The 23,385-nt window shown below is 38.9% G+C and overlaps 1 protein-coding gene across 5 annotated transcripts in view; it reads right to left on the bottom strand.

The window, feature by feature from the left end:
* traf3 (TNF receptor-associated factor 3) overlaps positions 1 to 23,385 on the bottom strand; it is a 76,391-nt gene that overhangs the window by 27,413 nt on the left and 25,593 nt on the right. For 4 of the 5 annotated variants that reach the window (XM_048600377.1, XM_020514989.2, XM_048600376.1 and 1 more), the window contains exon 2: positions 1,037 to 1,309. In XM_048600377.1, the coding sequence (XP_048456334.1) occupies positions 1,037 to 1,290 (254 nt within the window). In that variant the 5' untranslated portion in view covers positions 1,291 to 1,309. Of the gene's footprint in view, positions 1 to 1,036; positions 1,310 to 18,606; positions 18,647 to 23,385 lie in introns of those variants that run through there. The other variant, XM_020515011.2, reaches the window with a different exon arrangement.

Below are 23,385 nucleotides of genomic sequence, written 5' to 3'. Positions count from 1 at the left end.
AATGTTTTGGTTACATAACTCAGACATACAAAAGGGCACATTTTTCTTTTAGTTCTGTAGCACTATTCAAGTAATATTACCAGAAACATTCCTCTCTAGATTCTATTAGTGCATCAAAAAACACTGTAGGGGTTGCCTATCACCATATCTATATATTTATTTTAATGCTAATACTTCAACGCTCTAGAGTTGATATCTCTCGAAGCTCTAGATCAGAATCTCTCATTTTCAATTGTCATTTCTTTGAAGACTTGAAAAGTAAATTACCCCTCATAAGAACATAGGAACTAGGAGCAGGAGTAGACAAATCAGCCCCTCAAACCTGCTCCACCAAGCAATACCATCATGGCTGATCTCATCTTGGCCTCAACTCCACTTTCCTGCCTGCTCTTCATAACCCTTCCACCCATTACTAATTAAACATCTGTCTATCTCCTTCTTAAAATTTGCTCAATGTCCCAACATCTACCACACTGGGAGAGTGAATTCCACACATTCACAGTCCTTTGAGAGAAGTAATTTCTCCTCCTCTCTGTTTTAAATCTGCTACCCCTAATCCTAAAACTATGACCATGGATGTAAATTGTAAATCAATCCCCAAGAAATCCCTAGAAAGAAAACGAAGTAAATTATTTTCAATAACAGAAGATAAGCCTTTGGTCTGAATGATATTTTCTCACACTCGAAGTTGTGATGTTCCACTATTAGTCCAAATTGACCCCAAAAGAAATCATGGAATAATTATTCCTCATGAACTTGGATTGCTATCACACTGTTATTATTCTCTCTCAAGAATCAGTCAATTAACAAGAATTTAATAATTGACACCTTTCCTTGTTCAACTTGGTATTTCACTTTCACTGTCGCATAGATAATAGTTTGCAAAATATTTGTAAATTTTTTATTCAGATAAAATAAGTTCAAGTTGAAATATGTCAAGTTAGTCCACTCATCTAACTATGATTGCAATATATGAAGGGGGTCATTCATTTTAATCAAAATTATACATCAGAATTTCTAATAAAGTATTCCTTACCCAATGATTTTCCTTACACAACTTTCACAGAATCTGTGGCCACACTCAGTCTGTTTGGGATTGCAGAGTGCAAGATGACAATATTCACATTTGTATTTATTTTCCAGTTTCAGCACAAACTTCTCCTTGAAGCCCCCATCTTCTGGTTCAATGTTTAGAGATGCCAGCCTGCTAATCGGAACATTAGCCACATTGGCCTGCTGCATTAGGGACAGTTGCGGGGCTGATGACTCTATGTTTCTTGCAGTTGCCATGGCCAATGGCCGTCCAGATCTATAAGAAAATATGCTTTTAGTACAATTGCATCAACTAATCCTATGCTTTACTGAGTTCCATATTTTGGGTCACCCTTAGCTCAGGTATTTAATAAGTCACCAGAAAACTAAATAGATTGAGCTTGGGTTTATATGGTCTATCATTCAGATTAATTGACTCAAGCCACGGAAGCTTCCCTGTTCCTGTCTGGTTAATACAAAATACCAGGGAGAGGAGTAGAACAATAAAGAGTAGCTTAGAATTTTCTCCAGGGATATGGAGCAAAGGAAAAAGCAGTCTTACTAATTTAGGGATTCCTTTCTAGTTGGTCGCACAGTTTATGGAATATTGTTTTGAAGAATCACTCTGCACATTCCTCATAGTGACATGGCATCATAGCAGTGATCAAAATGTAAACATTAAAGCGAAAGATCAATTTCTCAGCTTCAATTAGTGAATCTTAACAGATATGGTAATAGAAAACTTTATTAAACCTCATTTCAGTGCTGATGGCACAGACTCAAAGAACATAAACCATTAATAAACAAATCCTAGACAACAAGGTGCAGGGCTGGATGAACACAGCAGGCCAAGCAGCATCATAGGAGCAGAGAGGCTGACGTTCTATATCTCTGATTCGAATAAACAAATCCTATTGGGAGATGCCTAATAGACTGGGATTTTTTTCTCCTGGAGCATTGAGACTGAGGGGTGACCTTATTGAGGTTTGTAAAATCATGAGGGTTATGTATAGGGCTAATAGCTAAGCTCTTCTTCCCAGAGTAGGGGAGTCCAAAACTAGAGGGCATAGGTTTAAAGTGAGAGTGAAAAGACTTAACAAAAGGACCTGGGGGGACAACTTTCTCATGCAGAGGGAGGTACGTGTATGGAATGAGCTGCCAGAGAAAGTGGTGGAGGCGGAAAAAATTAACACATTTAAAAAGGTATCTGGATGGGTATATGAATTGGAAGGGTTTAGAGGGATATGTGCCAAATGCTGGCAAATGGGACTAGGTTACTTTAGGATACTTGGTCAGCATGTTCAAGTTGGACTGAAGGGTCTGTTTCCGTGCTGTATAACTCTACGACTCTATAAATTTGACACAAATGGTCACTAGATGCACAGTCTTACTCTGACAGAGTGTTTACCAACAAAAGCAGAAACGCACAATGTACATTCAATTGCCTGAATCAATTCTTTCTTCTCCAAACTAAAATCAATACGAACTTTATATTTTATATAGAAACAAGCTCAAGTCAATTAAATGGTGCTAAAGCACCTTATTGCAGCAATTCTATGTTATGGCTATTTTATCAGCATACAAACAAGGAGCAGGGGTGGGCCACTCAGCTCCATAAGTCAGAATTTAGAAGACCCATGACCCTCTGTAAGAATAACATTATCTTCATAACTGTTATAAATTGGTAACCCCTTATTTTGAAATAGGTGGCTCCTAGTTCAAGGTTTTCCACAAAAGGTGACACCCTATCCACATCTCCCCTGTCAAAGCTGCTCAGGATTTGATATATTTCAATCAATATGCCTCATTCTTCTAAACTCCGTACCAAAGATAAAAATTTTATTGTAGGTAAAATACTAAAGACACTGACTTAATCAAACATGAAGCCTGAAACATGGCCTTCTGGCAACACATTACTAGGTTTTCTGCCCCTACGAGTACTGTCACTGAGAAAAATAAAGTTGCTCATCTGAAGATCAGCAATGTAGCAACAAAACAAGCGATATAGCAAAACATGGGAGCAGAGGTAGGCCATACGGCCCATCAGGTCTGCTCACTATTCAATGAGATCGTGGCTAGTTTGATAGCCCTCAACTCCACTTTTCTGCCTTACCTCCATAACTCTCAATTCCCTTGCTGATTAAAAATCTGTCACTCCCAGCCTTGATCATACTTAATAAACCTCTGCTATGAACAATTTCAGAGATTCACTACCCTCGGAGAGAAATTCCTCCTCATCTCTGTCTTTACCGAGTGACTCCTAACACTGAGATTAGCCGTCTAATCCTAGATTTTCCCCACAAGGGAAAAGCAACTCTCTGCATCGTTTCCATTAAGCCTCCTCAGAACGTTATACGTGTTTCAATAAAGATCTCCTCTCATTCCCCCAAACACTGAGCACAAGCCCAAACGACTCAACCCCTCCTCCTAAGACAATCCCTCCATACCTGGATTCAGTCTGGTGAACCTTCTCTAGACTGTCTCTAATGTTAGAAACTGGCAACAAAACTGTTCACAGCTCTGGTCTAACAAATGCCTTGTGTAGTTTGAACAAGATTACCCCATTTTTAAACTCCACTCCTTTTGGAAACAAGGCCAACTGTCCATTTGTCTTCCTTCTCACTCGTTGAACTTGGATGCTAGCTTTTTTGTGATTGATGCATGAGGACCCTCAAATTACACTGTGCTGTAGCTCTCTGCAGTCCAGTTAAATAATGTTCAGCTCCTCTATTCTTCTTGCCAAAGTGCATAACCTCACATCATCCACGTTATATTCCAACTACTAAGTTTTTGCCCACTCAATTAACTTGTCCATATTCTGCTTTATTGTCATCCTCACAACTTGCACTCCTGCTTGTTTTTGTGCTGTCCACAAACTTGGCTATTGCACATTGACTTCCCTGCACCGTCATTAATACATAAATAACAGTAGCCCCAGCACTGATCCCTATGACATTCCACTAGTTAAAGGTTGCCATCCTGAAAGTTCAATTCTTATCCCAACTCTCTTTATTCTATTAGTTAGCCAATATATAACATATACTATCACCAACACATTAGAATCTGATTTTTTAAGGTACCACACATAAGGCTACTTCTCCCTGCCTTTTGGGAATCCAAATATATTACATCCATTGGTTCCCCTTTATCCATCCCGCCTATTACTTCCTCAAAGAATTCTAATAAATTTGTCAGGCATGATGTTCCATTCATGAAACTATAATGACTCATTCCATTATCTATTTTGAAATGCTCTACCATTACTTCCATTATAATAGACTCTAACATTCTCTGAAATACAAATGCTAAGATAACTGGCCTAGTGTTACCCGTTTTTCATTTCTCTCCTTTTTTGATTAAGGATGTCACATCTTTCAATCCTCTGGGACTATAAAATACAAGAATACAACCCATCAGGCACAAGGGACATATCAGCCTTTAGCCCTGTTAGCCTGTCTAGTGATTATTATTATATTTGAAAAGCATAAAACAAGAGCTAATGTACCATTGAGGATCTTGTACTTCACTGCATATCTGAGAATAATACTGAGCTACACCACAAATTATTTTATACTAAACAGGAAATATGCCCTTGTTTATAGATTAGTTAATGAGTTGGGGTACCTGAGTCAAAAATGAACAATTCTAAGGGCTTCTTAAATTAGAAATTTACAGCCAAAGTTGGAGAAAGGATTATATTTTCGTAAAAGTGTGCCAACGTTTGACAATTAATGATCACTCATTATCTAACCAGTGCATTCACCATGGCAATACCTCTACTAATCAGGGTCCACTTGCCAAACAACCAGCACTCTCCTTTCATACAGTTTAAATGGCGTTTTCCTTTACATTCTTCTCCTTCGATAAAATGTCTTTTTTCAGCAATACTCATTTTGACATGTCAAATTCCAACACATTAGCCAAGGCAATTCACAACATACAAAAACAAGAAACAATTTTGCAAATAAAATAACACAACATTTTTTTTAAAAAATGGCAATTCACTATCTCACAACGTTAATGGATCTTTTAAAAAATAAATCTAGATACAAACTCACATCTTGGCTAAAAACATATCATTCCTTTTTTTGCACGATACCTGACCTGTGCATCGAATTTCACTGAAATCTGTCCAACACTTTGTTTGGAGGCAGGGCTGGATTTTACGAAGCACCGCAGTTCTCTCACACCCCAATTAAAGGTAGAGCAGGTTGGGAGGGGAGGTGCTGGTTAACCCTGCTCTTAATGCTGGTGGCTGCATCTCACAAATCACTTCAAAGATGAGGCTTCTACCCATCGATGGAGGAAATACAGCCTTAAGGAATGATTAATCAGTTGGATGGTTGGCAGTTCTGCAGTTCCACCACAACGAGGAGCTGAGTGTCTCACAGCAAAGATTGGCAGGTGGGGTTGGGTTCAGGAGGAGGACTAAAGGGAGCAGTAACATCATGGTGGGTGTGCCTATAACGGGACCAGCAGAAGATGATCCATCACCCTCCTGGCCCAACACCAGCCTCCCACATAGCTTGGGTCTTCCTATGAGTAGGTAAAATACTAGTAGGAATGGGAGGTGGCCTTTACAAAGCCATCAAATAGCCACTCATGGGCCTCAATCAGGCCTAAGGTTGGACAGTCTGCCTGACAAATACCCTGTCGTGCCACCTTCCCTGTTAAGTACAGATTGGTCAGGTTGGATGGGATAAAATACACTGGATTTTCCGTGCTCATCCTTCAACCCCACTGGTTGGGAAGCTTAACATCCAGCCCTCAGTGTTACTCTGTTTGTCGGCAAACAAACAGGGGTAGGAACTTTCAGCAGTGGAGATTAGACACTAGCAGTAGGAATCCAATTACACTTTAACAAATGGACACTGCCTGCTAAATGTGGTAGAAATATATGTTCAAATGTGCTTTTATAGCATTTAGATGTAGTGATACAGATTCAACGATAGCTTCATTTCAACACTATAGAAAAATCATAGAATTTAACAGTACAGAAGACAGCCCGAGTCACAATGTGTCTGTACCAGCTCCAGAAAGAGCTTCCCAGCTTGTCCCACTCTCCAGCCCTATCTCCACAGTCCTCTAAATTCATCACTTTCGAATATATATCCAGATATATTTTCAAACGTATCACAGATTCCACTTCCATCATTCTCCCAGGCTGTGCATTTCAAATCCGAACAATTCTCCGAGTAAAGAGTTTCTCCTCATCTCACTCCCAGCTGACAACCTGGAAATTGTGACCCCTAGTTACTGACATATCTACAAGTGGAAACAGAATGTCCTTCTTTACTTTGTCAAAATTGTTCATAATTTGGAACACTTCAAATAGGTCGCCTCTTAACCTTCTCTGCTCCAAGAAGAATAAGCCCAATCTGTCTAATTTTTCCTTTATCTAAAGGGCTTTAACATCTTTCATTAAATAAGGTGTCAAGAGCTGAACACAATATTCCAAATCTGAGCAGCTCACACTGCTTACTCCTTATGGGTGAAGTGCAAAGTACATTTTCTTTAAAACTTGGATTTCCACTGATTCAAATTCAGGTCCTGGAGGTGCAAGGATAGGCTGCTTGTTCCTTTCATTACCCATCTAACTCAAGTGAACTTTTACAGAAAACCCTCCAATGCTAATAGATTCTAACTTTAAAATAGTACATGGTATCTGAGCACCTACAAGTTAGCAAATGCTCAATTCATTTGCTTTATGGAAAAAAATCACTAGAATAATTTGACAAAGATTATCACTTTCCACAGTCTGTAATTTCAGTGCGGCCATATATTCCATTTATATGTAGATTTCCCTACCAGACAGATACTTCTTTAGCTCTCAGTTTCCTTAGTCTCTCGATTGAAAGAGAGCCGACTTAACAAGGAACTTGTATCATGTTCAAAATCTACTAAACACTCAGTCTCACTGGCAGAATGCCTTTCTGGATTTCCACAGTTAAATACCAGGACTCAGTGAAAGATGCAAGAGGAAAGTCCCGTATCCCAAAATAAACCACACAACTGCAAAACAAATTTATTGTGGATTACAATAATGCATGCTCTATTTTTTTCTGCTACTTGTACATATCATACTTGGAGTTAACTTGATCTTAAATCAAGGTTACAAAGTAAGGATAGTGGAATGTATTCAATAATGTGTAAGTTTCCTACTTTCCCCATTACTCAGCGCTCTGGTATTAATAACATTTATTTACATCTCCAGCTTTTCTTGACTTATTGGTGTTGTTGTAATTTAGTCATGGCTTGGATGTATGTACCCCAAGGACCACACTCCAAACAACTGAGTAGGCCTTCACTCAAGTTTAAATTTTCCTAGTCCTATAGGTTTTTATGCTCACTAACTTTGCACCCTTTTACATACATCACTGCTATTATTGGCATAGTCCTGCTAAGGAGACAGGAAATTCAAAGGGGGGAAGGCGATGGCATAGCGGTAATGACATGGACTAGCAATCCACAAACTCCAGTCAATATTCTAGCAACATGGGTTCAAATCCTACCATAATAGATGATGAAACTTGAATTCGGCAAAATCTAAAAGAAAGATCTGGCCTAATGGCAACCAATTGTTACAAAAATCCACCTGGGTCACTAAAGTCTTTTAGGGAAGAAAATCTGCTGTCCTTACCTATTCTGACCCACATGTAACTGCAGACCCACAGCAATGAGGTTGCCCACAGGGCAGTTGAGAGTCAATGAGAGATGGGCAATAAATGCTGGCCTGACCAGTGGTGCTCACATTCCCAGAACAAATGAAATGAAATCCAATTAACAAGAGGTCTAACACTTGGTAATCAATAATGTTCAGCCTTGTTCAAATGCTCACTTGGAAGCACTGTGATCTTGGATCAATTCTCATCATCTTTAATTCCTCTCATTTCTCCCACTTTTGCTACTTCTCTCCCCTCTGGTGCAGGGTATTCACAACATGGTCCTTCCTCCCCTGCACTAAGTTTGAACCTAGCTATAGGGATTCCCCAATAATTAATATGGATGTTGTATTTCTGGTGAAATAGTGAGCCATGAAGGACAAGGAAGTTAACCAGCATTATATTAGCCAAACTCAGCAAACACAGCAGTGGAAAACTCAAAATGACCTCTGTACTCTCACATTAGGAAGCTGAGTGGGAAAGGAAGGGGGAAGAAAGTCAGAAAGAGTTTCTACATCCAGTAATCTTTATTGCAATCTGTGCAGGGATATGTTGACTGAGGGAAGGAACAGGCTTAGCTGGGAGTCCACATCAAACCCATTGTCTTGACTCACACGGATCAAACAGTTTGCATGAATTTGGACTGCATGAGTCACCCAGTGACTGCAGGGAAGAATGGGCAAACAGGAAAAGAAAAATAGAATAAAATAATAATCTCTTTATTATCAAATGCATTGATGTGGACTGCATTCATGTGAAAACCTTTAGAGGAAAGGGGATGGCTGTGTACGGTTGGAGGCAGAAAAAGGGAGGGAATGGGAAAGCCCCTCCGAGTGCTCTTACTGCACTGGCTGAGGTAGATCATAACTTACTGCCCCAGGAGACATTGACACATCATTAGCTTTGTAACCTTTCCAGTAAATGCAAAAGTTATTTTGAAAGATTTTTTTTCGTTTTCACAAATGTGCAGCAACTACATAACTGACAAGTAAAGAACTGTAAAATATGTATAAAAGCTTCTGGCTTTAAACATATTCTACAATGAATTAATGTTTGAAGATAATTTTTAAAAGTAACATTTACGAATGGTTCGAGCTACATTACAAAAGCCTACACAATCTAACATAAAACCTGAATGCAGTACTGAGAGTGCTGCACTGTCAGAAGAGCTGTCTTTCACACGAGATGCTAAACTGAAGTACCATCTTCTCCTTCAGGTAGATAGATACAAGAAATCCTGTCACACTGTTCGAAGAGCATAGTGGTTCTCCCAGATACCCTGACCAATTAATTCATAGAATCATAGAATTATAGAATTCCTACAGTGCAGAAACAGGCCATTTGGCCCATCATGTCCACACTGAAGATCATCCCATCCAGACTCACACCACTATCCTATCTCTGCAATCCCCATGGCTAATCCACCTAGCCTGCACATCCCTGGTCACTATGGGCAATGGTCAATCCAACTAATCACCTAATCTTTGGACTATGGGAGGACACTGGAGCACCCGGAGGAAACCCACGCAAACACAGGGAGAACGTGCAAACTCCACACAGACAGTCACCCAAGGGTGGTATCGAACCTGGGTTCCTGGCACTGTGGGGCAGTGTTAAACAACAGTAACCAACATCATAAAACAGGTTGCTTCATCATTTATCACATTGCTGCTTTTGAGAGCCAGCATCACAAATGCACTGCTTCGCTTTCCTACATTACAATAAGTACACATCAAAAGTACTTAATTGCCCACAAAGTGTTTTGAAGTCTGTGGGTTGTATAATTGCAAATGGGCATCAGTGGAAAGGTTTCCAAAGAGGTCATTAAAAGCAAAATGCAAACATTGAAGACTATACAAAAAAAAACTAACTCTGTAAAACTGCTGCTACAAGTAGTTTCTTGAGGATGAACATATAGAGATATTGTTCTGTGTGCTGCTAAGATGTATTTACCGTCCCAGGTGTGTACAAGATCTCATCACTCTGTACCAGAATGTCTTCTGTAACTTCTCCTTCATTGTAATTAGGTCTTCACCATCCCCCTCCTCCGTCCCCCACAAAACACTGGCACTTTGGCTAATACTCTGACTGACCATTGCATCATTCACATCAGTGTAATGTAGGGCTGCCAATGTCAGGTCAAATTCAAGGACAAATCTCCACTCAATCCTCCAGCTACTTCATCCCCACAATCCAGCCGCTGGCATTCCAATATGTCTACACTAGAACGCTCTACTTTCCCACACTAAATAGAAAACAAGGAGGCAGTTTGCTGGCCATTTTGGTGATTGTCAGTAAAACAGCCTCATTTTCTATCTTCATTGTTCCAAGGTCCTACAGTCCTCATTCACAGCAATGTCTGGGAGATTGACCTGGAGACTCCAAGGCTATTTTGATTATCAACACACTTGATGTATTAATGAATTAATGTTCTCAGGAGGATGTCAATAGGAAATGGGTTTTATGTAGAAAGCAACACTGTTCAAGTGGCATTACTTTCCCTGAATATCCAAGACAGAAGCTTTCAGGAATGACAGGATACCAGACAAAGCACTGCTGCTATTCCTGAGATTAGAAAATTCAGCAAAGAAAGCATAACACAACAACGGAGAGAACCAACACAAACAAACATCAACTTTCCAAACTTCATTAAGCATCCTCTCTCAAACTTTATTTCACAATTTTAGAAATTTAAGAAAACACTCAGAGCCTTTATTTTCTAATGACCTTGCTAATTACAGCTGATCATTTGTTAAGACATTCCTAGCATAGAACTGAACTTTCATAAAATTGGTTGCCACAAATTCTTGAACTGGAGATGAGAAACCAACAAATGTCTTGGCTTTCTTGATTGCTCCCTGAACCTCAAATACACAGTTCTAGTTTACAATTCCTGTTACCTGTCTTATACAGCATGTTTCCAATGGAAGAATGAAATTAAAAAAAAAAAATCAATCCATCCACTTGTGCTGCTTAAAAATATTCCAGACAAGCTGGCTCCTGTTCTAATTTCAAAGGTATTTGTCTAATGCAGTATTGATACACATCAGTCTAGGGGAATCCCACATGGGAATGAGATCAAGCTATTCTTCCATTCCTGTAATCAATTCAGGTACTTTCACTATTGGAACTTCAGCTTCATACACTTGTGGGAGCAGATACACGTACAACATCTAATGAATGACTGCCACAACGGTTAATAAACCTGAGCCTTTCATTGTGCAAGTGGCAAATTGATTATGAAGACTCCAGAGATAACATCATTATTTTGGATGGGGCTTACATTGAGAATGCACCTCAGAATTTTGAGGTGCAGAGAGATATAGGTGTTCTAGCTCATGAGTGACAAAAGATTAGTATGCAGGTACAACACACGGTCAGGAAGGCTGATGGGATATTACAAAAGTAAAGATATTATGCTTCAGATATACAGGGCAATGGTGAAACCAGAGCTTGAATACTGTGTTACAGTCTTGGTCTCCCTATTTAAGGAAGAACATAAATGTGTTGCAAGCAGGTCAGTGGAGATTTACTAGATTAATACTTGGAATGACTGAGCTGTCTATAAGGAATGATTGCACAAGCTGGGCTTGTTTACACTAGAGTTCAGAATAGCAAGGGCTGATTTGATTGAAGTGTACAAGATCCCGAATGGTCTGGACAAAGTGGACATAGAAAGGATGTTTACTCCTTGCTCTTCTATCTCCTTGAGCTACCGACATTCTCCAAATCCAAAACTACTTCACTGGGTTTCTTTCATACGTCTATAGACAAAATTATCAAGTGGATGATCCATTTTGGTCTCCTCCCAAGGATCCCAGTATCCCAGATGCCTGTCTTCAACCAATTCTATTCATTCCACATGATATCAAGAAATGGCTGAACACACTGGATATTTCAAAGTTTACAGGTCCTGACAATATTCACGCAATATTAGAACATAGAACATAGAACATAGAACAGTACAGGCCCTTCAGACCACGATGTTGTGCCGAACTTTTACCCTAATCCTAAAGTCCATCTCACCTCCTATCTAACAATATTGCCGAGCTGACACCAAAGTTGAATTATATCACCAATATTTCACGATCGCTGGGTAAAAATTGTAACCACCCCCCCAACCCAGGACTGTGGGTGTCCCTTCAATCCAAAAACAGCACCATTTCAGCAAGGCAGCTCACCAACACCTTCTTTAGGGCAATTAGGGATGAGCAATAAATGCTTGTCCAGCCAGCGACACCTCAGCCCAGGAACAAATAACCAAAAAAAAATGCCATCCTCTTTAAATCCCTCCTTATTTCACTATTTGCCATCTTATGTTAAAACCAATAACTTTTGGACACCTCCCCAAATTTCTTTTCTAATCCTGCTTTAAGTCTGGCTTTGAACCTTGGGGCATTTTGGTATTTCGAAGATGCTATGCAAGTACTAATTGTCTAAATCATAAGTTCTCTGCCTAAATCATAGCATTTTGAAAATAGAGCAGACAAAATTATTTCTACGCCCAAATCAATAACTTCTATTAAATGACTGCTTCTGCACTGTGCTACTCTATGATCTTAATCACTTGGCAATGAAGTATTAAAGTTCATGAACATATTTGTGAAATATATATTTGTCTCAGTGTGTGCAGACAAAAAAGGCATTTGATTCATCCTACTCATTCTTTTGGAACAGACTGTGCCCTCTACTTCACATTTAACCATCTCTTGAATAATGCCAAAGCTTTTCCTTTAACCTTTCCAAATATTCAGTTGCTTAATGCTGGAACACATTCACCTAAACCAATGATATCCTATTATGGCCCTTTGTGGCTTAAGGATCTGCCTTCTATATATTTAGGAATAGGGTCAAGCCATTTAGTCTCTCAAGTCTATAACCATTAGCAAATCCTTGTGTATTCCTTTAGTTTCTACATGACTATCAGAGTGTAGCTTACTGATGGTGCTGGGATTCTTTGTTGTTCATTTTTCTTGTTCCTTGACAGATGGAGTTATCTAGTTTATATGGAACATCCTAAAGTATCATTAAGCATTAACAAGTATGTATGGGATCAATTAGTATCATGTGTATATGTCAACATTCATCATTTGTCTTTTCTACGGTGCAAAATTTGTTGTTGGACCTTTTGAAGCTTTTTAGGCAATAAATAATTGGGATCCTGAATTTGATAATAATTTGAACTTAAATTGTCCATCAATCATTAAGTGATTGAATAATTAGGGCAAACTGAGCCTAAAATTAATTCCAATAGTTTAATTTCCAATCATAATACTAACAAGCAGCAGATGACCACATAGTAATGTTTGATGTACTGAATGGAGTGTAAAGCTTTTAACAAACCTGCTTTATTTCATTGTACCTGAAAAGTTGAAGTGATCGGAAATCTGAGCTTATTACCATAATTCAGTACTATGGATCTGAAGGGATTCCCCTCTGCTTGTAATTTGGTAATTGCGAAAATAACTATGGCTGGCCTGTTCAGTGGAGGGTGAAGGGACTATTTGTAGACACAGTTTGAGCAGAATTGAAAGTTACTTTCTGGCCAAATGAACCAACTCCTCCTGACTTTGAATTTTGTGGTCAGAATCTGTCTTTATTGCTTTTCCCTTAATAATCTCCGTTCAGTCCCCAGTCCATGCTGATCCAATTATACTAAGTTTAGAACTAAATAATTTTTAAGTCCAATTTCCATACTGACCTCAGGTGTTGTTCAAGGGCATTCTATATTCTTACATCACTTTTTGCCCTCTGCCACCCCACCCATTCAAATAGTGATTTCATCTAAGATCTCAATAAGGCACTGGATAGTGATCAGCAAATAGAAGCTAATGCAGCATAGAGAATCCCAAAGTCATTCTAGTCAGTGCGGTTCAATTTGGAATGTTGTACTGTCAATGGGAAATACTGCATATCAGACTTGTGAGCAAGCATATAGGTCATGAAATAAAGGGTACAGTGGCAAGGTGGATACAGAATTGGCTGAGTGATAGGAAACAGACAGCAATGCTTAATCCAACAACAACAAAAACAAAGTTGCTGGAAAAGCTCAGCAGGTCTGGCAGCATCTGTGAAGAAAATATCAAAGTTAACGTTTCGGGTCCAGTGACTCTTCCTTACGGCATCCGCAGTTCTTTTGGTTTTTATTTAGCAATGATTAATAAGTATTTGTCAGGGTGGAGAAAGGTTTGTAGTGGCATTTCTCAGGGGTCGGTATTGTTTTTCCTGATTTTGTATCAATAATCTAGACCTTGGAGTGCAGGGGACAATTTGTAAGTTTTCTGATGATGCTGAACTTGGAAGCACAGAACTTCAAAAGGAAACTGACAAGTTGGTAGCATTGTGGACAGGTAGCAGATGAAGTTCACGGCACAGAAGGGTGAGGTGATAAGTTTGGGAAAAGGAGCATGGAGAGAATGTATAAAATAAAGGTACTACCTTAAAAGGGTGTGTAGGAGCAAAGAGCAATGTGTGTAGAAGTCATTAAAAAGGTGGCAGGATAGGTGGAGAGCACAGTATATAAAGCATATATCATCAGAGGATTTATTATAAGTGGCATAAAGTACAAGAGTAAGGTGGTTATGCTGAACTGTACAAGACACTGGTTAGACCTCAGCTAGAGTATGTGTGCAGTTCTGAGTGCCACACTTTAGGAATGATATGAATGCATTGAAGAGTGCAGAAGAGATATACAAGAATCCAAAGATGAGAAGCTTTAGTTACGAAAGTAGAGGAGAAGGTCAAGAGAAATTTAATTCAAGTTTTCAAAGCATAAGGCGCCTGGAAAGAGCATGCAGAGAGAATCTGTCGCTGCTTGTCAACCGGTCAAGAACAAGGCAGCACAGATCTAAAGTGGCTTGAAAACAAATGTGATGTGAGAAGGAACTTGATCGCACAGTGCATGCTTCCAATCTGGAACACACTGCAGCTGCCTCCACCACGCCTCCAGTCAACCAGAGCTTTCAAGAGGGCATTAGATGATTATTTACAGGGTTATAGGGAAAGGGGAGGAGGACGGCGCAATGTCTTAATACACCCTTGGAGAGCTGGTGCAGACACGATGGGCCAAATGGCCATCTTCTGCACTGTAACGATTTTGAAACCATTCAGGATCTTATACACTTCAATCAAGTTACCACTCATTCTTTAAAACACCGAGAGAAAGAAGCCCACTCTGTTCACATTTTCCTCACAAGTCATCCCATTCATTCCAGTTACCAATCAAGTAAACCTCCTTTGAACTGACTCCAAGAAATATCGACTTGGCTTTAGAAAGTGCCATGTTCAGGAACTTTGGAGAATGGAAGATAGAAATGGAATGGTGCAGTAAATTTCATTCTTACAAGATATGTGCACCCATCATTGCAAAAGGCAAGGCTGAAGCATTTGCATCTTTCTTCAGCCAGAAGCTCCAAGTGGATGGTGCATCTTGGTTTCCTCCAGATATCCTAACTTCAAACTTTACAGCCTTCAGCCAATTCAATTCACTCCCATATGATATGAAGAATCAGCTGGAGGCACCACATATTGCAAAAGCTATGGGCCTTGACAACATTTTGGCAATAGTACAACATTTGTGCTCCAGAATTTGCTGTGCCTCTGGCCGTTGTTCCAGTATAACTACAACACTGGTGCCTACCCAGCAATGTGAAAAACACCCAAGTATGTCCTGTCCACAAAAAGCAGGACAAATCCATTCAGCCAATTATTGCATGACCAGTTTACTCTCAGTCATCAACAAAAAGATAGAAGGGGTCATCAACAGTGCTATCAAGCAGCACTTGCTTAGCAATAACATGCTCACTGATGCTCAACTGGGTTCAGTTACGGCCACTCCTGACTTCATTACAGCTTTGGTCCAAACAGGGGCAAAAAAGCTGAACTTCAGAGGGGAATTGGGAGTGACTGCCCTGACTTCCAGGCAGTATTTGAATGAATGTGGCATCAAGGAGCTCTAGCAAAACTGAAGTCAACAGGAATCAAGGGGTAAATCTCTGCTGGTTGGAGTCACACCTAGCAAAAATGCTGTGGTTATTGGAGGTCAACCATCTCAGCTCCAGGACATCTCTCTGCAGGAGTTCCTCAGGGTAGTGTCTGAGGCTCAACCATGTTCAGCAGCTTCATCAATGACTTTCCCTCCATCATAAGGTGATAAATGAAGATGTTTGCTGATGATTGCACAATGTTCAGTACCATATGTGACCTCTCAGATACTGAAGCAATCCGTGTTCAAATGCAACAAGATCTGGACAACATCCAAGCTTGTGCTGACAAATGGAAAGTAAAACGCATACCACACAAATGTCAGACAATGGTAATCTCCAACAAGAATGAACCTAACCATTGCCCCTTCATGTTTGATGGCACTACAGTCATTAAAATTCCCACTATCCAAGTTCTGGGGACAACTATGGACAAGAAGATCCTGTTGAAGCAGCTACATAAGTAAGATAACTACAAGAATAGGTCAGAAGCTAGGAGCTCTGCAGTGAGTAACTCACCTCCTGACTTCTCAAACCCTGTCCACCATCTACAAGGCGCAAGTCAGGAATGTGATGGAATATTCTCCATTTGCCTAAATAAGTGCAGCTCCAACCACACTCAAGATATTCCACACCATTCAGAACAAAGCAGCCCTTCCAAAGTGAAATTGAGTGAGAACCGAGACAGAGGGATGTGGGAGACTTGATCTTTCCCTTCCTGGAGGTGTGTAAAGTGCTAGTAATTGTAAGTATTGAACCTGCTTCTTGCCCCCTCAATAATTAAATGGTGGTTGAGATGGTTCATTGAGGACTTTGACAACTGGCCATTGCCAGCAGTTAGGACCCATAACTGGTCAATTAATGGCTGGTTAAGGGCCTCAACTTGCCACCAGCCTAACTGCCTGCCTTCCCAGCAGATTAGAAAAGTGGCTAGTTTCCTGTCCAGGAAACCGGGTCCGGCGATGAGAGTGGGGGGGTGTGGTTGGGGCTACGGCAGTGAAACAATCATTTGCCTCAATTTAAAGCCGAGAGAAGGCAAGAATGGGGGAATAATGGGTGATTGTTGAAAGTCAATCCCCTTTTCCTCCAATCCCCACCACTGCATCCCCACACTGCCCCGCCCCAGCCCCTGTGAAAAATTTGACCCCCTGAAGCATTGTCCTTAACCAACAGTCTTTAGGACCCAGAGGCCGCCATCTTTCTCAGTACAGGGCCACATGTTCCTCCCAAAAATCCTATTCACATGCTTAGCTGGGAGAGGAGGAACACCAAGGCTGAAAAGGTGATCTGCTTCCAATCCCCAATTTCATTTGGATTGTACTGAGGCCAACTCTGAGTTTGCGCCACCGGAAGCAAATATGAGGGCAGTGTTAGTTAACCCCAACTCCTGAGCTTGGTCCTGGTCCCAGTCCCGTTCCTGTCTCTGATGATCAGAACTTGGGCTGAGTCTGTCTCTCTCTAGCTCTGTGTTTTAAACTGTAGGTTTAAAAAAAAGTACTATTCGTTAGCTTTGCACTTTTTAAATGGTCATCTTAATTAATTACTCATTTTTGAAAAAAATATTCATTTTGTTGCCTTGTTTTTCTTTTTGCTCAGCAGGTTTTGAACATTTTCATCATTCCTCAAGCTGGTTTCTTGAAACTCACATGTATAATTGTTGTGCCAAACCTCTCTTTCCAAAATTTGGTTATCAGACCCTTGAGTGACTATTGAATTGCATGCAGCCCCTCTTGTGAAGAAGTTGTACTCCCTGGTCTATATTGCACACAGGTATTTTCATCAAGTCACTCTAAGGTCACTTAGTTGAAAGGCTTTACTCCAAATGCTTGTAGCAAGAGACAGTATCTGCATGAAGTACAGCAAAAACCAAAAGCAGACAATGTACATTGTGAGTAACTGTCTGATCAGATAAAGCCAACCCCACTACAGAGACAACTGATATAATGTCAAAACAATTTTGAGGCAAAGTCATTTCCATTCAGTGCAATTTAAGACACCTTAAATAAGATAAACTCAAAACATCAAATCAAGTTTTGTACTACATTAGTCCAGGGCTATTATATGGTGGATTTATATTACAACGGTAGCATATACACAGCAGTCATTTTGCTTTGCCTCAACACAGCAGTTATAGTATAAATTCAGTTTTACATCACGCACTGATTGACCTGACGTGAAGGAAGGAGCCTTTAATTGTTCAGGTTTTAGCACTGGATGTGAATGTACTTAACATTCACGTCAAGTTGAAATCACTTCACATCAATGCTCAACTCACATTGAATTTGATGGGAGGTTATCTCACAGAAAGCTACCTAAAAATAGTCAAAGGCTTAAACTTGCTTTAATACCAGCATCAACATATTAATTTACTGACATTAGATTAACTCAGATAGGCAAATCCAATCTAGGAATTTAATCATGTTGTAATATCACATCCTTTCAATGTGTTTCCAATCTAATGAAAATGCTGCAATTTTCTGTGTGAGAGTTAATGACATTCAGTGGCAAAAATATGTTCAATCTATTAGGGGTCAATTATTATGAAGAATACATGATTGTCAGTTGCTTCTTTGTTAATTCATTATACAGCATCGTCCCTGCCTGGCACTGTTTCATATTTAATTAAAAATGTTTAAGTGTAAAACAATACAGTAGCTTTTTCAAAGGAATGCTAAGTTTTGAAAACTATGGACATTCTTTTCAATCAGAAATGTCACAGAAAATCCTTACACTCTTTTCTAAATAGGCACTGGCATGGATTTAAGAAAAGATTACAGGATCTCCTCTGAATTTGCATGCATCAAATGGAAAAACTATTGAATTGCAAATTAAAGCTTAGTAACAAATATTTAATCAATCCAGCATCCTTCTAACCTAGGCTATTCATTGCTAAGCAACATTTTATTATCTTAAAACAAAATTGTACTGACCTGGAAACGCTACCATGAAGACACTGCTTTTCTGCACTTCCACCCGATGAAACAGAGCAATAAACAGAACTTCAGAGACGGTAGAAATTCTATTAGGGAGTTTCCTAGGCTGGATCAGTTCCTGGTACAGCTGGGGATGGCCTGTATAAAAACTCCCAGAAAAACTATTTGGGGAAAGTTCCCAGAGCAACATAAGCTCTTTCTTCTGCAGTTTGAACTTTTATCGGAGAAATGCCGTTAACTATATTAAAGTTAGCGTATGATCAAGAGCTCCACATTGTCAAAAGAAATGTAAATGTTAGGAGCTATTTCCTTTAAGTGCAATGAATTTTTTAATTGAAGGATTGTTTGGAACATTTCTCATATCATATTTACCGGCAGCATGATCCATTTCTTCAGCAACTTTATAACTCAAAATTTTAATAAGATAAAAATACAACCTAAGATTGTTCAAAATTTAGTAATGGCAGTCGATATAAATGACAGAAAATGATCAATACAAACTCAAGTGCAAATGTTCAGTAAATTAGCTGAGTACCAAACCATGAAGGAGACTGGTTTGAACCATGGCATTCAAGAAACAATTCTCCAAATGCAGCTGTTATCAATCAACAACTCTTGCAGGGAACATTGATGAGGAAATCAAGGATCGCTGTAGCTCAGATTCTGACTATTAATCTAAGTGCATGAAGGCCCAGCTGGGCACAAACACACTTTTCCAATCGTGCTCTCTACTGGAATACATAAATGTCACATCTGAAAGGTTTTTTTCGGTAATTTGATGCACAAATACTTTCCAAACATTTTTTCTCATAGTCAATTGTTTCTGACACAAGGGGATAGGATAAGGCATTATCGTATGTAACATGACCACACACAGTTTGTGAATCAGGAATTGGAAGCTAAGGAGAATGTCAAGGAAATGATAATCACCAGGCAAATGGTGCTGGGCAAATCCTTGCAGTTGTGGACTTGACAAGTCACAGACATCTCATGGACTTCACCTTAGGATTTCAAAAGAAGTAGCTAATGAGACAATTGATACTTCGGTTTTAAATTCCCCGAATTTGCAAAAGGTTCTATTTGCAAATGTAATTTATTCAAAAAAGGGCGGGAGACACAAGAAAAAGCAAGAAAATACAGGCCAGTTAGTGTCATGTCTTTATAGAGAAGATGTTAGAAACTATTGTTAAACATGTTGTTGCAGGATACTTAAAAAAATTCAAGATAATCAAGCAGAGTCAGCTTTTTAAGAGGGGTATCCTGTATAACCAATTTATTGGAGTTCTTTGAGGAAACAACCTGAGCTGTGGATAAAGTGAAACCAGATGATGCACTGTACTTTGATTTAACCTAATAAAATGCCTTCTGGAAATTTAACGTTATTGCGAAAGATAATAGCTCTTGGTGGATGGGGTAACATGTTGGCTGGCTAACAGGAAACAGAGTTGGCATACATGGGTCACTTTCTATTTGGCAAGCGGTAACGATGGTATGCTACAGGGATTAGTGCTGGGACATCAACATTTTTTTAAACAACTTATAGAAAACAGGACCAAAGGTATTGTTGCTAAAACTTATCGATGACGCAAAGGTAGGTAAACAAGTAAATTGTGAAGAAGTCATAAACAGGCTACAAAGTGGTAAAGATAGCTTGAGTGAGTGGACAGAAATGTGACAAGTGAAGTGTAAATGTGCCAGGAAGAATAAAAAAGAAGCATACTACGTAAATGGTGAGAGATTGCAAATCTCTGAGATGCAGATAAATCTGGATGTCTTAGTGCATGGATCGCAAAACGAGGTAGAAATCAATCAGGAAAATGAAGAGAATGTTATTGTTGATCACCAGGGGAATTGAATACAAAAGACAGGTTATGAATCAGTTATGCAAGGTATTGTTGAGACAATATCTGGTGGACTGTACAGTATTGGTCTGCTTATTTAAGGAAGGACATAAATGTGTTGGAAACAGTTCAAAGAAGGTTTACTAGACTAATACCTGAAATGGGAAGATTGTTTAATGAGGAAAGGTTAGACAGGCTGTGGCTTGTATTGTCTGGTGCTTGAAAAGAATAAAAATAATTGACTACAACGTACAAGACCCTGTAATGTCTTGACATATTACATATGAAAAAAATGTTTCCTCTTGTGGGATGATCTAGAACTGGAGCTCACTGTTTCAAAATAAGAGATTGTTCATTTATAATAGAGGGGAGGAGAACTTACCTTACTCACAAAGGGTCAGGACTCTTTGTAACTCTGCTTTTGCTGGTTTTACAGGAAGAGAATAGTTTAATATTTTTTACAGCCGAAATAAAACCTTCTAGATAAAGAAACGAGTGAAAGGTTATTGGGGTACATGGAGTAATCGAATTAGCTGTGATAATAGTTTCAGAATAAGGGTTCACTCATTTAAGATGAAAATCACGAAGAATTCCTTCTCTTAAAGATTGCTGGGGTTTGAAATTCTCAACCCCAAAGAATCAATCCCACAGAAGCACTGACCATATTCAAGGTTGAATTGGCTTGATACTTGAAGAGTTAAAGGTTATAAGGACCGGGAAGGAAAAATTGTAGTTGAGGCCAAGATCAGATTAACCATCATTTTATTGAATTGAGGGACCATATGATCTATTCCTGCCCTTACTAGCACAGGACAATACTGAAAGAGTAATTTATGAGATATCCCTACTTGCAGGTAAGTTTATTCTTCAGTGGCATACAATTTGACATGCCAGGTACCAAATCATCTCCCATATATGCAACTGAGTATTAACATTTAAATAGTCACAAGATAAATAATGCCTCTGGGTTACTTTGAAGATCAAATATAATTTTTAAAAATATTTTTACTGTTGGGGATTTTCCATATAATTAGTACATTAACATCATTACCATTTTATTTAACCAATTGACAGGTTTCAAAGTGATTACTTGCTTTAAATTTCTTTATATAAATAATCCAAGTGAACCAAGGTCCTAAAGAAGTTCCCATTTGACACAGTATTAATGAAACAACTATTTTATTTTTTAAACAATTTCACTCACAGTATTCTACAAATGACCATTTCATTGAATTCCCCGCAGCTCAATATGCATTTACACAAACCATTAATATTACACTTTGAGCAATCTACAGACACTTTTTCTTCTGCCCATTTCAATAATCAGGTTGTCAATTCCTGTGGACCAAAATTCAACCTTATGTGTAAATTAATAAAAAAAAGAAGCAATCTTTTAAAGCAGAGATGTATGCATTAGAAATAATTCACAGTTCTGTTCACTCCCACTCGCCAGGTTCACAAAACTTTCAGAGAACAACTCAACCCAAGCCTTGAATTTATGAGATAAATATTTAACAAATGTAGGAATCAGTTTTTTTGCTTAATGGTACCTTTCATTAGATCTATGGATTTAAACCAAATCTCAGACTTAAGCATATGATCTTGGCTCAAATATAGCACTGAGAGAGACCTGCATTGTTACAGCTGCCACCTTTTGATGCAATTAGATTACACATGCCCTCTCATGTAAAATCATTCAAAACAAAAAAAGGAACAGTGCAGTTCTTCTAATGTTCCAACCTACATTCATTCCCCAACCAATATCACTAAAATAGAAATCTTGGTCATTTGGCGCATATGCTGATTGTGGGACCTGGCTGTGGGAAATTGACTGCTGTGTTTCCCTATTTTACCACAATGACCACACTTCAAAAAAAAATACTTTATTGGCAAAAAGCACTTTGAAATATTCTGATGTCATCAAAGGTGCTATCTAAACTTAAGTTCTTCTTCCTCCTTTAAGCACAAGATTAACTCAGCAAACTGAGGAGGGTAAAATATTTAATTAATCACCAGTACGGTAAATTATTCAGAAGTCTCACATTGGTGGTAGCTCTCTGTGGTTTGGATCATGTCACAAAAATTCTCTAAGAATTATTTGAAATGTGGCCTAGAAATTGAGTCAGACTGAATGCAAGTTAATGAAAGGGCTAATGTTAACTTAACCATGAGCATTTTTTCCCAACAAGATTTTTTAAAAACCACAGTATAAATACAAAAATCAGTAGAAGTAGTGGCAAGGATTAATTAGGCCAAGAAAAAAAATAACTAACAGGACTAGGATTCATTTCTAGAGGAAGCAAATTGAAGAGCAGAGAAATTCTGGTAATTTTGAATAGATTGTTGGTGAGATCACACTTGGTCATACTGCATACCATTCTGGTCTCAGTATTATCTCTCTTTGGGACAACACAATGAATTAAGTGCCCATTTGAAAGGTGGACTACTAACCCACTGTAACAGAATAAACTAATATTTCAAAGGAAACTTACTAACTCAAATTGAAATCCCTATAGATCAGACTCCACACCAGAACTCCTAGCGCACACTAATCGAAGAAGACTTCGAGCCTCCTGACAGAACATAGAAAATAGGCAGAACATCAGGCTGAATCATCTAAAAAGCTCACTGTCTGGACCTATTGATGATTACCTTGGCTGCTGCCAAAAGCAGTCCCATGAAGAGTTTTCCTGATCTGGGTCGCCAAATTACATATATATAAAAGAAAATGCACATCAAATGTACTAAAGAGCATGAGAGAAAGATTCATTAGGATGATAGGCGTACTGCAAAGCTTAAAGCTATTAGGAAAAATTGAATAGGCCATGGTGGTCTTTTCTCTAGAGAAGCGAATGCACAGCAGTAACTTGATAGAGGCTTTTAAGATAATGAAAAAGTTTGATACAGCAAACGTGGAGAAAATGTTTTCACTTGG

This window comes from Rhincodon typus, chromosome 8 (assembly GCF_021869965.1).
Source record: "Rhincodon typus isolate 14 chromosome 8, sRhiTyp1.1, whole genome shotgun sequence".
Classification (NCBI taxonomy): Eukaryota; Metazoa; Chordata; class Chondrichthyes; order Orectolobiformes; family Rhincodontidae; genus Rhincodon; species Rhincodon typus.
The sequence above is the reverse complement of the archived record's forward strand: the minus strand, read 5'-3'. Positions and strand labels throughout refer to the sequence as shown.